Source organism: Triturus cristatus, chromosome 4_2, assembly GCF_964204655.1.
Source record: "Triturus cristatus chromosome 4_2, aTriCri1.1, whole genome shotgun sequence".
NCBI lineage: Eukaryota > Metazoa > Chordata > Amphibia > Caudata > Salamandridae > Triturus > Triturus cristatus.
The window spans coordinates 514,700,259-514,718,267 of NC_140586.1; the positions used below are offsets into that span (position 1 = coordinate 514,700,259).

At 43.4% G+C, this 18,009-nt stretch overlaps 1 protein-coding gene across 2 annotated transcripts in view; it reads left to right on the plus strand.

Moving 5' to 3' along the window:
* Positions 1-18,009, plus strand: part of LOC146834646 (calcium-activated chloride channel regulator 1-like) — a 1,200,823-nt gene that overhangs the window by 1,023,439 nt on the left and 159,375 nt on the right. For both annotated transcript variants that reach the window (XM_085602117.1, XM_085602118.1), the window contains exon 10: positions 3,640-3,861. In XM_085602117.1, coding sequence (XP_085458243.1) covers positions 3,640-3,861 — 222 coding nt within the window. The remainder of the gene's footprint in view (positions 1-3,639; positions 3,862-18,009) is intronic.

Consider the following 18,009-nt stretch of genomic DNA (forward strand, 5'->3'; position numbering starts at 1 on the left):
AATGAATAGTCTGTGCTATTCCTTGACACAAAAGGCCTAATAATCCTGCATTGTAACTGCAGCCAGTTTGGAGTTAGGCCAAGAGAGTGAGGAATTTCCATACACTTTATAAAGCGTTTCCAGAAGCTTCTTCCACCGTCTAGAAAAAGGCCAGCAGGGCACAAAAATAAGACCGCCAGACCCACTCATCAATATACTTCTGGACTTGTGGCTACTCTGCCAGGAAGAAGGGCTGATGTGCTGCTGGAAGAACTGCCACTTTGCTGGACCCCTGCTCTGAAGGACGTCTGTGCTGCTGGATTGTTTCCCTGTTTGTTCTGCTTCCCTGCTACCTTCTGCCAGGGTTCAAGGACTGGATCTTCAACTGTCCCAGGACCTCCAGAGTGTCTCACAGGGGCTACTTTGCTGGTCTCCTGTACAGAGCCACAGGGACACAAAAGGCTGCCTCCATCTTGAATCCACAGCTGGACCCAGCCTAAGTGATGCCTGCCCCTCCAAGTGGTACCCCTCCAGTCTTAGACCCTTGGCTAAAAACTGCTCTGACAGAAGGAGGAGGCCGAGACCAACCTGCTCGCCTGTCCGTCTGAGGTGCATCGCCAGTCAGATTGACTCCTTCTCTTCAGCTGCAAATCCATTCCAGCGGTCTTTCGACAAAGGGCTATCCAACCTCGAGGATCTGTCTTTGGTTACATCCCTCTGTCTCGTCCTAATGGAGATTTCCAACTTCCATTTCGATGACTAAGTCAAAATGTAAAAATCTTCACTGCTGCTTCACCCCAAGACCATCCAACGACAACGTTCCCTCCTCTGAAACCTCTTGCAGCCTTGCCTCACTGAAGTTTACCTCCTCAGAACATTTTTTTCAAGATTTTTTACACATCCAAAGGTAAGCATTGAACTAGCCCAACCCACTTCCTTCATTCGAACCTCGTTCTATCGCAGTCGGCCATAACTTTTGACTTTGACTAAATGTTTGTGGTTGGTGCTTTGATCTTTTTGCACTAGTTGTCATTAAAAACTTTAAAAATCCATTACTCCATTTGTCATTTTGGTGTCAAATAATTTATTAAAGTTTGCTCTATTTTTCTAAAGTGCTTTGGGATTTTTCTTTTGTTGTGTGTCACTTTTCTACTGTTTGTGAGCTGCATGAATGCTTTACACATTGCTAAAGTTAAACCTGACTGCTTTTTGTGACAAGCTACAAAGGGTAAAGCACAGGTTAATTTAGTGACCAACACCAAAACCATTGCCTACTACGGTAATTTGTGAGATTCCATGTAACCAAGTACCTATCTGGAGGCTTTAATATCCTGTAATAACAATCCACAATTGAATACCTATTTAATTTAATATATGATTGCTACAATAGACATGTCAGACCAGGTGCCTTATCATACCATTTCATAATAAACAGATCAGGCGTATAGCATGATCATTGGCTTGCCATTATAACCACCTCATTCCTGCTGCATCGAGTATAAACTTTGCCACAAGCCAATAAGTGCCATAAAAGCAGCATTGTTAGTGAAAGCACATACATTTGGGCTAATCAAATCCTGTACTCAGGGGAACCAACATGTGGGAGAACCCCTCTCTTAGTAGAACTCTGAAAGCACCTTTTTGAATGTATTGGTCACATAAAGTCAGGCCGCAGTGGCACTGTCAAGCTAGGCCTAAATATCCTTGTAGATTACGTATTCTTGGGCTCTTACGCAGAAAACTGCACTCTGAACTGTAAAGTTAATACCTGCTTTACTCCCATAGGTACTCCTGCAAGCAAAACAAATGCCACACATTGTCTAGACTCTTATTGATCTACAAATTCCTTCATGGACAGAGCTTGGGGAAAACCCTTTGATTGCATCATGACCCTAGTTATCTGAGACACGTTAATAGCGTTACAATGTCATGTGTATGCCCTTGGAAGCTGAGGCTCAGGCAGCTGGATAATTAAACAACATTATCACAGGTCCGTGGAGGACAAGCACTTTTTTGTGGAAGTTAAAACAGGTACACTGGCTGACAACATTTGAGCGTAGTCAAAGCCCCTCTCCTGGTAGTGCTTTTTAAAGCTCTTTTTGAGGTTAATCACATAATATCTGGTGACAGCTGTGCTGTCAAGCCAGACCTGAAAACTATGCCTGGGTGGAGTTCACAGAGTTCTGGATAGCTGAACTCCGTGAAGTGCAAAAAAACCTCTGTCCCACTACGCGGAGTTCCGCAAGCGGCGGAGTGCGTTGGATAAATGCTGTTCGCAGTGATTTTCAGTGCCGGGTGCTTGTCTGCACTGTGCAATCATCGCGAACGGAACCATGCACAGCACAAGCGGGCGCTGCTTCCTTTCTGCTGCTCGAGTAGAATCTTACTCGAGCGGCAGCTTTCTCAACGCGAAAGGACAGTTTAAAAATGCGAACGGTCGAGAGTATACGCGACCACTCTCAATGAGAAATCTGACCACCTACGTTGAGAAATCTCACCGGGAGGTTGATTTTCCATGTTCGCGCTCGCCAACTTGATGTTGACGATCGCAAACGAGGAAAAATCTCGCTGAGAGGTTGATTTTCCACGCTCGTGCTCGCCAACTTTACATTGATGAAAACTCCGCGAGCTCCGCATTATGCGGGGTGCGGAAATCTCTGCAAATTCTGCATTTGGAGCAGAGTCCACTGCCCAGACTTACTAAATACGTAGTGCAAGATAAACATTCTTGCATAGGAGCAGTACATACACAGGTGCAGATCCTGTATAATTGAGGAGGACAAACTCTACCATTGCCTTGAAATAAACATTCTTCCTCTCCTCTGTTATTATACAAACAAAAGGAGCAAATCAGAAAGTAGTCTTTAAAAAATGTGTTCTCTCTGGCTGTACTGTCTAATTACATTATCAATGTAGACTAGTAAATTAACCATAGGTATAAGAACAAAAAAAGTAGTCACTTTGTCATATTAATTGCAACTGTTTTCAGTAGCTTATCTTAGAGAGGACCTTTTAGGAGAAAATGCCACAGTGTCTACTGCACACCCACAGAGAAATATAGATGTGAAGTGCTAAATATTATATAAAATACAGTATTATGAATAATAATAATAATAATAATAATAATAATAACAACAACAATAATAATAAAGCAACATCCCATTTCCTCCTCGACGGTCATTTCCCTCTGTGGGATGAACAATGATGCACAATACTTTTAAATTATACAATGTATCTTTAGTGTACTATGACCAGTGGTAGTATGCTATGCTGTATTTGGTTGATAAAATCAGGGCAAGTGTTTTTCCTAACATATCACTGTTTTATATTATATAGATATGAATGACCATTTACAACAAAGTAAACTGTACCATGCTTTCATTCTGATGACTCCCAAAGCTCAGCTGTCGAAATTCATTTAGGTATCAAACATCCAGCTTTTCTGTCTAAATTTGCAAATGCGTTTAACAGTATATTGTAATGTTTACATTTAAGCCAGATGCCACACTAAAAGCAGGAGGCAAAAGAGATCTGTGTTTAATAAATAGGTTTGCTGGGTAGTGAGAATAATAAAAACGTCAACATAAAATAGACTTTTCTAATAAAATCTTTCCGATGGTCCATAATTTATTCTAAACTGATTCCTTCTTTCTTTTACAGCTTGAAAGTGATGGACTAATTCGTGGACAGAACCAGTGTTTGGACAAGACGGTGGCCATTGACAGCACTGTGGGAAATGACACCTTTTTTGTCGTCACGTGGCAGGGAGTCGTACCAACCATAAAAGTCGATGCCCCTAATGGAGTTACCTATTCTAATGCCAATTTCAATGTCTCCCCAACTACCAGAACAGCTCGTCTTCAAATCCCAGGCACTGCTCAGGTGGGAAATCATGCTATCAATGGACAGTTGCTTTGAAGGGGTACAGGTCTTTATGTTTAGAAACAGCCTAAGTACATCACAGAGGTACTGCCTTCTAAACGTGTCATTCTCATCCCACAGGGTAAGTTGAGCTATTCTGTGTCCTGATTGGGAACATGCCAGCTCAATGCTAATGTGTGTTGTTTGTTTTAATAGCACACAGAAATTAATGATGGACTGGGGGGTCAACTTTTCATTCTGTATCCGGTTACCCTTCCTCAGTGACTTAAATAGTTTGGGAAATTTGGTGTCTGTTTAGTTAAGTTTTTAGGTTTTCCCTAGGTAGCCCTTGCGCTGTTAATTCAAGACATGTTGTATTCAGAATATGGGGTTTAAGCTCCGCACATTTTCCCACCCATAAATTTTATTGGCTCCTTTGAGTGTCTTTTCAAAATGTTTTTTTTTCCGATTGGTTAATTTGCTTAATAGTCTCTCCTTAGTACCTTCTTTTCTCCTGTTTTAACCTCCCATAAGGACTGCCCCTGTTACATGTGTTGTTACTCAGTATTTTTTATTTCGAGTTAGTGAGCACTATTTTCTTAATCACGTTCTCCTAGCTGCTGCTGAAGGCCCAATGTGCTCTCTCGCTTCTACAATGCAAAGTCCACATGTTTTCATGGCTCAGCGTGGCGCCCGATCATAGACACCGTGCTTTTATCTTTTAAAGAGCTCCCTCCCCTCTCCACAGCCGGCATCTACATCATATCTCGGTATTTTTTTTTAAAGCTTCACCTTTAACAATGACGGGCGAGTGCCTTTCTTTTCTTATGCGCGGCTCACCAAACTTTCTTTTTTACTATGGTATATTTTTTAGACAGCGCTATGAATACTGTGCATTTTGAGATGTTAAACAATACTGTATGTTTATGGAAGCAGTGGGGCACACCTCGCTTCATCTTAAACAATGCCGGCTGCACACCTTGCTTTTTTTATGCGAGGCTCACCCAACCCTTTTTATCAATACTGTAAGTTTATGGAAGCAGAGCGGCTCCCCTTCATCTTAAACAATGGTGGCCACGCACCTTACCTTTCCATCAGACCTGCAGAGTGAGTCCTGTGAATTCAATGCATGCCTGCCTGCATTGGGACACCGGGAATTTCTCATTTTGGAGCTTTTTGTCAGGGAGAGGAGCAGCCAGGGGTCTTACCCACAATTTCCAGCAGCACAACCAGCCTCATAGATATTGTTTACTACTAGCGGTCAACCAGGGTACCAGTCTTTACTCATTGCTGGGAGCCATGTCAGGTAGGCGCTGGTTATTGCCACATGCATATTATGTACACAAGAGGAGTTCTGCAAGTTTTATACACCCCTCTGCATATGCCTGTTTATCATTTTGTCCTACTAAAACTTAAAAAGCTTTCAGGTTTCATTTATCTTTTATCCCTCGGACATTCCCCAACACCGCTTTTTCCTCCCCCAAATAACTTTTTACTTGCCATCTTTCGGTCTTTTCAGCACCACCTCTTCTCCCTTGCCTATCCTCCTAGTTGCATATTACATCTCTCTGCCTTGCCTTATATCTGCTCCCCCACCTAATTTCCCTTCCTCTCCACCTGCCAAGCCACACTGTCTTTCTTTCTTTTGTCCATCAAACTGCGTAGAAGACAATCTGCACCCTAAGATTCCCAAAAGCGCTAATAGGTTGTTTACAATTTCATCTTTTCCTGTTTATTGCAGAAATAGTCACTTATTTTTATAACAGCATCACTAACCATTTCAATATTTAGACGTTTTTCGTCAAACACTTTCTTTTATAAGGTCACAGCTTTAAAATCTATATGTGTCTTCTATAAAAATATTTTCAATAATCAGGTAACACAACAGTTGTGTTAAATGATTGTGTCTATAGTATTGTTTTGTTTTGTTTACTTAGCACGGGGAGTCTGTTTTTAGTTTCTTTCAATGGGGTACATGTGCTTGTGTCTTTTATAAACATCAGCTGCGGTCTAGTTTTATTTACCACAAGGCCGTTTACTTGCATCATGTCTCTGGACTTTTGCAGTCTCTGGTTTCTTTTGATCTCCAACTATGCCTCACTCTTACCCTCCAGTCCCTTTTCCTCTTCTACTTCTCTTGTTTATACCATCGTGACTTGTCTCTCTCACTCTGTCTCTCTTCATAACATTTTCTTTTCTTTATTCTACTCTTCCTTCATAATATTCTGTTTTACTTTTCAGTCTTACTTCTGCATACTCACTCCAGACCTAAATCTATGTCAGATGTCTCATTTCCTACTTCAGGACATCTCGCTTCGGGCTCTTGCAGCCTTCAGATTGCCACATTCCACTCCCAAAGTATGGTCCTCCTCTTTATACACAGTGCCCTTGCTTCAAACAGCTTTTCCCCTGCTTGCTCTAGTCTCCTACACTCCATCCTTCTCAAGCTTAGAGTGTCTCAAAGGAGGGTGGAATCAAGGGGTACTGGAGGCCAGGCCCATGATAGACAATAGGGATGAAGAACTCTTTGGAGGGTGACGTTGAGTGTATGGAGAGTGAGACCCTACATATGAGGGTAAATTAAGAGGACCAAACTTAGCCCTCCTTTCATCCTCCCTCTGACCAGTTGGCCCTCCTTTTCAATCCAAACACTGCCCTCAAATCTCTCAACTCAGATCAATATTCCACTCCCTTTTTCACTCTCACTTCACCAGGCTACACACACCTGTCACTCTATAATCTAAATCCCTCTCTGTAGATCGCCTGTCCTCATATTTCCACTTGGTGCAGTCTCTTGTGTCCTCTTCAATCTCTCACCCACCATTGTGCAATCTCTGCTTGTTATTTGTCTTACACATCTCTCCCGATGCTCTAGTATAGCACCCTCTTATCCCCCCTATGCAATTTTCCTCACTCTTTGGCCTCTTGCATTTTACTGCAGTCTCTGCCTTGTTCAATTACTCACGTCTTCCTCACTTTGTCTCTACACTCTCATTTACTCACTCCCATGCATATCTCATCTCCACCCGCTGCCACCCACCGTATTTTTCAGTAACTCATCCATCATCTATCTAGTCAATCTCTCCTGTCTACCCCACCCCCACCCTCAGTCCCCAGACTCTTTTCTTTATAGTGTCTTAAATGTCTTCAGTCTCTTATAGCTCTCTCTCTCCTTTCCCTCTCCATAGTCTCTTCTCAGCGTCTCTCTCTTCTCCCCCTCTGAGATCTCTCGCTACTTCTCTCCTCTGCCTAAACTCTTCCCCAGTGCAGCTGGTCGCCTACTCAGTGGCGTAGCAAGGTCAGGTGGAACCTGGTGCGGAAAATTTCTTGTCACCCCTCCCCCCCCGCCCACATTGAAATTATTAAAATAAGGGGAAAATATATAGTTACACATATTTTTGCCATTTTGTCAGCCCGCTCAGTGACATTTTGTCACCACCCTCAGTGATGACACCTGGGGCGGCCCGCACCCACCTCACCTCCTTCCTACGCCACTGCGCCTAGTCACCCTTCCACCGTTTTTTAAAACTCCCCTGTCCCTCGGATGCCACCTCACACTTTATTCTGCCTCTCTTTTGTCTCACTAACTCTCTCTGTAGTCTGAAACGTGTTTAGTCCCTTCCTCTATCTCTAACTCCTTACTGGGCTTCTCTCATCTCTAGTCTAGAACATAGTGACCTCCACTCTCTCTTCCACCTCACACCTCTTCTTCAATGTTTGGTGACTCATTTGCAGGCTCTGCTTCGTTGTGTCTTTCTTTCTCTCACCTACCCGACCTCCACATCAACTTGCCTTCCATCTTGCGACCTACTCTCCCCCTTATGGCCCCTTGTTGTCCTCTCCCCTTCTGTCTTCAAGTCCATCCTCCCTCTGGGGCTACAGCCCCATGTTTGCTGCAGCATCTGTTCCCCCAGGCTGCTACATCTCTCTGCCTCATGGCCCCTTACTGTCCTCTCTCCTTCTCTCTCCTTCCCTTCTCCTGCCTCTGGCCCTACAGACCCATGTTTCCTGCAGCCTCCCTCTCTCCAGGCTGCTACATCTCTCCCCCTCATAACCCCTTGCTTTCCTCTGTCCTTTTTTTCTCCTGTCTCTGGTGCCAGAACCCCATGTTTCCTGCAGCCTCTCTTCCCGCAGGCTGTTACAACTCTTTCAAAGAGGCACTGCTACCCCCTGCCACTGCACTGAGCACAGTTGCCTCTTATCTCTTCTAGCTCATGCCTGTTGCTCCCTCACCTCTTTAGTGCGCTCTCTTCTTCACTTCCTCCCCAGTCTCAGCATCCCAGCCCTTTCTCCTCCAGCTGTAGGAAAGGCGGCCCCATCCCTGGCCCAGCTGCAAGTAAACATTCTAAGTCCTTTAAGTAGTGGTGCTAGCTGCTTCTCTGGTCCCAGTGGTAATTCCTCATTGTAAGTCCTATAGACAGTGCTGCTAGTTGCTACTTTGGTTTTGTCAGTAATTGCTCATTCTAAGTCTTCCAGACGGTGGTGCTAGCTGCTACTCTGGTCCAGTCAGAAATTCCCACATTTTAAGCCCTCTAGGTACTGCGGAAGCTGTGTTTCTGTTCCCAGTGCTAATCCCTCATACTCAGTCCTCTAGGCAGTGCTGCTAGATGCTTCCCTGGTTCTGTTGGTAATTCCTCATTCTACGTCCTCTACACAGTGTCTCCATCTGCTTCTCTGGTCTCATTGGTGATTCCTCGCTCTAAGTCCTCTAGACAGTGCTGCAGCAGCTTCTCTGGTCCCAGTGGCAATTCCTTATTCTAAGTCCTCTAGGCGGTACTGCAGCTGTGTCTTTGTTCATTCATTCACTACACTTCAAGCCAAAACACATAGATAAAAGCATTGCCATTTACAATGCCAATAACTCTAACTCTAATAAATGTGAGACCTATTGCATTGCAAATGCTTGTTATGGTATCCCTGTGACTTATTGTGCATCCCTGTCTCCTTTCTATACTTTACCTAGAATTAATTCTAAGCCTGTCTACTGAGGTACCAATGCATAATTTTGTAAGGGATCAGAAATACGATTTACTTTATTTCAGTATTGCTTCTAGCAGGCTTGTTTTATTCTGCAGAAGAATACCAGGCCGTAGAGAAGGCCAACCAGTAAAATTTCACATCACATTTAGCAATCTTAGTAACATAAGGCTATGCTAAAGTATTTAAAACATACAATGATAAGATTAAAGGCATATAATTTGCTTACGGTTAGGTGCATTTGTTTTCCTGCTTTTTATTGCCACTTCTGTGGGGTATCAAGGTGACTGATAAACTGCCTGTCACAATCTTCTGTTACTCATTTTGTGGCATTAAAGTTGATGTAAGACCGCTCTCAATTAGATGAAGTCACTGCATTTTACATTATTCACAATAATTATCACACGATATAGCACCCCACAGAGTGTTGCACAGTGCTCCATGTAGGCTTCTCTCTGCAAAAAGAGTACTTAAACCAGGCCTGTAACTTATTTTCTATATTTTTTCGTATGATTTCATGAATTGGTTTAAAGCCTGGTTCATTTGGGCAGGGCTTTAAAGCATCAACAAATTGCCTTTCGGCCACATAGCAATTCCAAACAGTAGACAAGAATATAGTAGTGTGAGATCTAACTCGATGGCAAGTTCCTGTTGAATGTTAGCTACTGGAAGTAGGGGTTCACCTCTGTATAACCTTGAAATAGGAAGCAACTACTTCCGATATACTGCTCCTATTTATTTCAACATGGAGATGTATGTTTTATTTTCCTTTCTTTAACTGGAATCTGAGTGAATTTTCTAACCATAACCTAGTAACAATATACAAGACTGTGAGGTCAAGTCAAAACCACTTTATTCGATTAATTAAAATCATAAAAGTATGCTATACATATACAAAATTATTAAAAATCTTATTAATAGCAAATATACAAATAAAACATTTTCAATAGCAATTAAAATTTCATGATCGACCATAGCCAACTAAAACAGTTAATACAGATTTAATATTCGGTTAATAGAGGGGATCAGCATCTTGTACAGTTTTTAGTCTGACCCTCCTCTCTCTAACAGATGCTGCTAGAAAGCTGGCAACACAGAACATGATTAATGGACACTCTAGCAGGTGTAGGAACAATAGAGCTGGTTTGCACTGAATAAAATTCATGGTTTTTAACAGTGGAATAATAAACCTTTTCCTGTCGTATTTAAAAAATGGACAAAAGAACATAAAGTGCATAGTGTCTTGTGGAGAAAAGTCATCGCACTTACAGGGGGCAACATCTTCAGGTCTACTCCAACCCTCCACGTCCCATAAGACCATGTGTATTTGGTTGAACCGCAGTTTGGTCAACAACCATCTGTGGAAGGGATTGGAGACTATTGTCAGGTATAATGACATCCCTGGGGACTGAGTTACCAAGACATGGCCCCTGACAGAAGATTTACGAAGTTCAACTCCCTCCCGCTCGGCCTCCCTTAATTTGATGAAATTAGATTTTACCCACTCAAAGTCTGCCCTACATAGGGATTCTGGGTTAGAAAAAATATCTGGTCTCCCCATGTATGCAGCTAACGTCTCTATGTTAGACAACCACTGAATTTTATTCCTGTTGTCTAGTCGAATACAGTCCTTTAGGATTTTATGATTGAGGGAAAGATTCGGATTTAATCATGTTTTAATCCATAGCAGTAATGGTGCTAGTTTAATTATGTCTGCTATATACCCAATCCCAAGTTCCAAATGGACTGAATAGGAAGCAGTTGAGTGTGGAAGGCCAAGAAGAGAGCGCAAAAATTTATTTTCCTCCGTTTGGATCACATCATGTTTAATATAGCCCCAAATTGATGCCCCGTACCTTACGATAGAGATGGTTTTTGCTTTATAAATTGTTAATATTGCCTCAACCGGCTTTCCTCCCAGCCTTTTAGCAAAACCGAGTACTGCGGCAGAGGAGTTTCTCGCGGAATTTGCCTTTAGTAAAAGCTGGGGGGACCAGGAACTTTTGTCGTCAAAAACTACTCCCAAGTAAGTGAATACCTTCACTCTTGAGATTTCTTCTCCCCCACAGAAAAAAGACTTAACATTATTTTTTGCGTGGCCCAACGACATAACATGCGATTTGCCGTTGTTTACTACCAGGTCCAGGCTATTCATGAAGTCCCCAAATGAATCCAACAATCTTTGCAAGGCCAGGGGGGTCCTGGCCAGCAGGACGGCATCATCCGCATAAAGGAGGACCGGGATCGGGGTACCTCCCACACGCGGAATGTCCGGCGTTGCTGCCAACAGGTTTTGCTCCAGGGCATTTATATATAAAGTAAACAACATGGGGGCTAATATACATCCCTGTCGTACCCCTCTGCTGGACTTAAAACTAGACGTACATTTCCCCTCGGTCGTCATCCTAATGGAGGCATTCAAGTCTTTATGGAGCTCAGCTAGGAAATACACTAGGGAGCGATCGAGTCCCATTTCCAGGAGCATTGTCCACAACTTGGACCTGTTAACGAGGTCAAAGGCTGTGGACAAGTCCATGAAACCCAATAAATGGAGCCCCTAGCCACCTTGGTGTATTTGGCTGTTATTAAGAGGAGGTTCAAACATTGATCCTCCGTACTCCGCCCAGCTCTAAATCCATATTGGGCATCTGACAGAATGTTGTTGTTAGAGGCCCACCCCGTTATCCTAGCTAGGATAACCTTCCCCAAGATTTTTATAGAGGAATCCAACAGGGATATGGGCCTATAGCATCTAGGGTCTGCCCTTTGACCTTTCTTGAACACCGGTATTATAATCGAACGGGACCACGATTTAGGGAATCCTACGCAAGCCGAGGTGTTAAATACGTTTGTCAGTATATTGGCCCAAAACAATGGATTGGCCTTATACAAATCGGTAGGGACTCTGTCAGGTCCAGGGGCCTTCTTTCCTGCAGAGTCTTCAATCGCTTTAATAACCTCGCCTATATGAAACCTAACTGACGTAGAAGAGGGTTCCAAGACTTGTCCCACGAAAGTTTCTAATTCGAGGTGACTGCCGTATATATTTTCAAAGTGGCTCAGCCAATCCTCCTCAGCAATATTTGTTTCCAACACATCATTTTTGATATTAGAAAAAAGGGGCGTGTTAATAATTGTCCAAAATTTGGCACTATCTTTTAAAGTTGCTTTGTCCATAAGTTCAACCCAGGCATTATGTTTAATTTCTTTTTTCCGGGCCTGCAACGTTTTTTTATAATCTCTTCTAAGCTGTGACACCAGGATTTTGTTCCTCGGGCGTGCTTGAAGGGCTTTTTTGAGATAATTATAAGATTTAGTACAATTATGGTCAAACCAGCCCATAACTAAGCTATTAGTGACTGGTCTACTTTTACTAGTTAGCTCTTTTGACACTTTGGAGCAGATAGCTTCATACGAGGATATTACTTGCTTCCCCATGGAATGTTGGTCACCACAAATTTCCAGATCTAAGGCCGCCTCTAATGTAATGGTGTTAAAAAACTCCTCTGGAATTACCTTGCTCCAGTTTAGCCTCCTCCCCTGATCTTTTACCTTCACTTCAGCAACCACCGTATGAGGGGTTGAAGTATTTAAAAAGGAGAAACGATCTATCAATTCGATTGCCACTGGATTATGGTCACTAAAGGTTGACTGTATAGCATTGTAGGAGACTACATATTTTAAAAGGCCAGGAGAAAGAAATATGTAGTCAATTATTGTGTCGCTATCCCTGCCGATGAATGTGGGAACCCGTGACCTTTGATCGAAGAAGCCTGGATCGTACAACTCATTTTCAGATAAGAGTTTCTCCAGTGCTTCCCCCTTTCTTGAGTGCTCAAAGTGTTGCGGGGATGTAAAATCTGGCCCATCAATGTCGGTTAACAAACAATTATGACTACATAAGTGCACGTTAAAATCGCCTAACAAGATATAATGGCAAAAAGTGGTTTGCTTTAGAGTGTAAGTATTTAAAAAATTCGACAACCATAGCAGGTACACATTCGGCGAATCCCTTTGCTGGGAATTATAACAGTTCACTAGTAGTAATTTCGTATTATTAGTGAGTTTAAATTCCAGGATGAGAAAGTTATTAGATGAACAGATTATCCTGCTAACTGTCCCTCTTAGTTTCACCGATACTAAGACCACTAAGCCCCCTATAGCCCTCCCGGACTCTGATTTTAATGCTGGGACAAAGTAAGACGTAAATCCAACCAACCAAAAATCACAGTCAATTTCCCAAGTCTCTTGGAATGCCATAATGTCGTAGTCTTTCAGGAAACTTAACCAAGAGGTATTGTCTCTCTTGGATCGTAGGCCCGCCACATTCCACGTTAACATCTTGATCGTTGCCCCCTTGGAATTACCATCAGTCATATGACTACGATTATTACCAGCGGGGCTCGTAGGCAATTGATCTTCTTCCTGGGAAACCAAACCGAGGCAAGAGTCAACCCCCACTCCCTCACTAGCCTCTCGTCAATCACACATATCCAGGGAAGAGAGTGCCTCAAATCGATTGCGTGTGGGAATAATAGGCCCATACTTACAGTGATTTTCTCCTCCTAAACCCAGGTGAGAAAACGGCGTCAATGCCGTCACTGGTATATAATTTCTCGAATTTGTGGGGTGTGAGAGGTCTCTGGGGGGGTGGTTATAGAAGAAACCTAGGGGACGCGCCTGGATACTGTTTTCGTCTTGTACCAAAGAGGCAGCCCTCAACAGGACGGTAGCCACGTGTTGTGGGTGTCTAAAATTGACTATTACACATTCACCTGTGCAGGATTTTTTAGAATACCCAATCCAGTTCACTCGTCTAGTGCTTAGAATATCATTAGCGAAATTAATCGGGAATCCACACTTCCTGTACAGCCAAGAGATAATTTTGTGCTTAAGGGAATCATGTGATTCCTTGTGCATTAGATCTGATTGACTATCCTGGGGCGGTACATTAGTTAAAATCACAACATAAGGGGAGCAAGCCGGGGGTAAATTTATAGTTCTACTTTTCCTTTCCACCTGGCATTTAAATGCCGGAACCAACCCCTTTGATACTGGTATAACTGCACTTGGTGCGGAAGTTGACGCTGGTAAAGTTGGTATAACTGAAATATTAGTATTAGGGAGCAGAGGTGTTTGCTGTTGGTTTTCTGCTCTGACTACATTCTCTTGCCCTCCTACGCCCGTCCCCTTCTTATCGTAGCTATCTACCAATTTTAGATGTTTTGTTAGCAAACCTCCTAGCCTCTTGACCTCATCGGCCACCATATCAAGTTTCCGGACTAGGGGTTGCATAAACTGTTCTAATTTATCTTCAAGTATAACCTCTAGGGAGCAAAGTAATTGGGAAAGTTGATCAGGGTGTAGTAAGCTATTTACGACATTTCTGTCAACTCGTACATTTGGGGGCTCATCTAAGTTGACCTGTACTTGTTCAGTAATGTCGACCCTTTTTTTAGTGTTATCCCCCCCCCCTTTTACTTTGCTGCTTCCTACAGTTCCTAACTGGTCTAGCAACAGGGGTGACTTCGTCAGTAGCTTCACTCGCTATGTGTATGTCTGGTGCTAAAGGATCCATGTGGACCTGGGCTGTGACTGTGGAAACAGCTATAGAGGCCGGCTCGCAGATGCCATGTTCCAACGGGCTCACTACAGGTGCCAAAGGAACTTGAGTACTATTTGAGGGACTATCCGTTCCCAGAGAGGCCCTTCGTTCGTTGTTTATTTTTTTTACCTTTTTCACTAGGTAATTGTCAAGAGGACCTGACCCCGGAGTAAGTGAATCCCTTTGTCCTGTAGGCATTGTACAGACAGGCAAATATATTACTTATCAACAGCAATGAAATGAGTAGGGTCTAAGAAGCACTACTGGAGCAATGTGACAGGGAAACACTTTACCAGAGGAGGAATCTTCTAAGACCTGGTAATCCAATACGAAATGCAAAGGGTATAGCACAGCCCAGCCTCAGACAGTCCCGGACTGTCACAGACTGTCCGCCCTTAGTCCGGGCTTCGTCCTGGGCGTCCCGCGTCGCGTCCCGCGATGCGGGGACCGATAATATTAAACGGGACCAAGAACCAATAGGCGGATGATCTCTCCTCGGGTGGGCGGGCCGCTACCCAGCTGCGGGGCTCACGGGCTCCTGGGACCTGCAGTCCCGTCCGGCGTCTCCTCTCCGTCCAAAGCAGCACAGCACAGCGGGCCAAGGACACAGCCCCTCCAGGGGCGACAGGCACGACAAATTCACTAGCCCCCACCAACGAAGCGGGCACATCAATTAATCTTGCCACACCAGAGCACAAAGCAGGTCAACGGCTTCTAATATAAGTTCTTGATGGCCAATGCGGGTGACTCCCAGCTCTTCCAGTTCTTGGTGAGTGATGCGCAATAGTTGGTCTCCACCGATTTTCTCTCTCTCAAAGTTCTTGATATACTGCTGCAGGCAATCATCAAGTGCTTTAAGCTCATCCAGCTTTGTTCCCTGTGAGTCTGTATTCGTGTTGGGGGGTCCTTTTCCATCATTTCACCCGGCCGGTCGATTCTTCAGTGTTGCCCAGCCTCTTCCTCTTCTCTCCGGGCATGAATCTGCTGGCTGCGTCCCATCTCTATTTCTGCATCGGGAAATCAAGCTCTCTGTGGGGCTGCACTCTGCTACGGTCTCAAATGGCCGTCATATTTAGTTCTTGCGGTGGCCTGAGAACAATTTTTTGGCGTGTGTTCATTTAAGTGAAGGGGAAAGATTTTCACTTTTAATGTATCAAAAGTCGGATCGGTGAGAGCCTTTCTTTTTTCAAACTCTCCAACCCTCAGATAAAATGAAACAATGCTGCCTGACGCTCTGGAACACTCACTCGGGCTCGATTTCATGCATAGCCATCTCGTCGTATCCATAGCCATCTCGTCGTAGGTAGGAAATACTACGGCATGTGAAACATTTCTAACACATATATGTAAAACGATGGATTAGCTTTGTAAACAGCTTTCAGAGTATTGCCAAATATCCCGGAAACATGTGAAGTGCACGCAAGACTTCATCCACTCATTGGGCAGGATTCACAAAAGCCATTTGTACACGCAAGTTGAACATACGTGAGCATGTGGCTTGATCTTGGTGAGTAAATTTACTTTTAAAAATCACAATAATGGCAAAGGATTTCCTGCACAATGACAATCTAGAATTGTGGAATATTTCGCTTCCGTAAATCTTATCCCAGGTGCTGGAGTGGGAATTCTAAGGAATGCAAACAAATTCACGAATAATGCTTATTCATAAACTTCTTCACAGCTCACTCCCACACTGAAAACAGAGATATATTCCCGTCAATTCCAGGAGTAATTTCCTTGTAAGGATGTGGTAAAAGGTAATACTTTCGAATCTGGTGGGGGTGTAGGCAAGGGTTTTCTCCATCAAAAAAATATTTTCCGAGAGGTGAAAAAAACAAAAATATAAAAGTGCAAGTACAGTGCTGCATAGGCATTTTCGTATAGACAAATGGACAATAAGTCATGTGGAACTACTTTTGTATGTACCAAACTGCGAATTCACAATATTTCCCGGCATAACCCTATAAACCTGTACTCTTTGTGAATTTCAAAAATATGCACCTGTGCAAGAGAGCAAACCTACATGTGCAGATGTACGCATTTTTCAGGAATAGTACCCTCTATCCTGAAGTGTGAAGCGAGCAAACGGTTCACTAAGGCCAAAACACATAATGGGACAACTACGGTACTTAATGTGATGCATACAAGATTAAAACGGCTCTGCTTTGTCATTTCTCTGCTTCATTTCATATTCAAACAATGGCAAATACAACATTTACTGCATTTTGTATGCAATGGGTAAGTCCATTGTATTACTGACATTCAGTGCTATTACCACCTGTGACCACAGTGGTAAATATGAATGCAAAACTGTGTAAAAGCATGGGATAACATAACAGTATTTCGATATGTCATGTTTCACTTTAGCTCTGCAATTTCTAAATGTGTAGGGAAAGCTCAGTAGAAATGTTATTTCCAATATCTGGTATCACCTTTTGATTTGTCATTTTACTCTTCAACTCTGTGCATTGATGGTCTGAAAACTTGGATGTATGTAGGGTTCCAGAAATTTAGATCTGACCAAACTCGGCTTCCATGTAGATTCACCGAACAGTCACCAGTAGAAGCTGAGATTGACCCTGTGCATTTGGAGGTGGAAGGCTCATTTCAAAGCTCCCATTCATGTTGAGACTACATTCCCAGCTTTTATGTGCAACTCTTTGTATTGATTTTCAATAAGAAAACTATAACATACAAAGTTCCCTCCGACCCCATCATAACTAAAGCCCTCCTCCCAACTAAGGAAATTACGTCTATCCTCCCCAAAATTGGCACAATTGGTTGTTGTGAAGAATTGTTCGCTCAACCCTCAGATTGAAAGGTGAGATTGCCCCCACATAAAGGAGGGGATCCCTCTGTCGCACTCAAAAATAGAGAGAGCCCTTCAACGGGGCAGGAGTACAGTGCTTGGAAGGCCTCTACACAAGAGACCATTGGCAGGTTTCCACCTAGCCTCAAAATGAGGGTGAGTTCCAAACATATTACTAGTAAACTGTTCCATTGTCAAGAGAGACCAGAATCTTTGAAACCTATGAGTGAGTGGGGGTGAGGGTGGGGGGGGGGTTATTCGTTTTTTTCTAGTTGTGACCTATAGTAAGTTTTTCCTCAGCAAGGCACTGCAAAAGCATATGTCATGCAAATGTCCTCATTAACTCAAGTGTGGGTGGCTTTACCACAAGGAGCATCATGTCTGGGACAAAGGGCAAAGGACACCCCAAAACCCACTTCATCGTGTCTGCCACCTTTTCCCAAAATAGGTGAAGTTTGGGAATATGCCACCAAATATGTAATGCTCCTCTTCGTGCCCCACATCGTCTCTAACAAGTGGGGGCTAGCATTCCGGAACATGCTGTGCAACCAAAAGGGGGTGTAGTGCCAACCAAACCATATCTTATAGTGGATTTCTCTGCGGTGAGTAGACGGAGAGGATGAGTGCATTTCACTCTGAAATCTGTCCCTCTGCTTCTGAGTGAGCTGGATGTCCAACAGGCGCTCCCAAACCTTATTATGTTGCCACGTCTGTGGTTCATCTTGCACAATAAGTGTGCGATACAGGTTAGAGATAGTGCCCCTAAAATTGATACTTG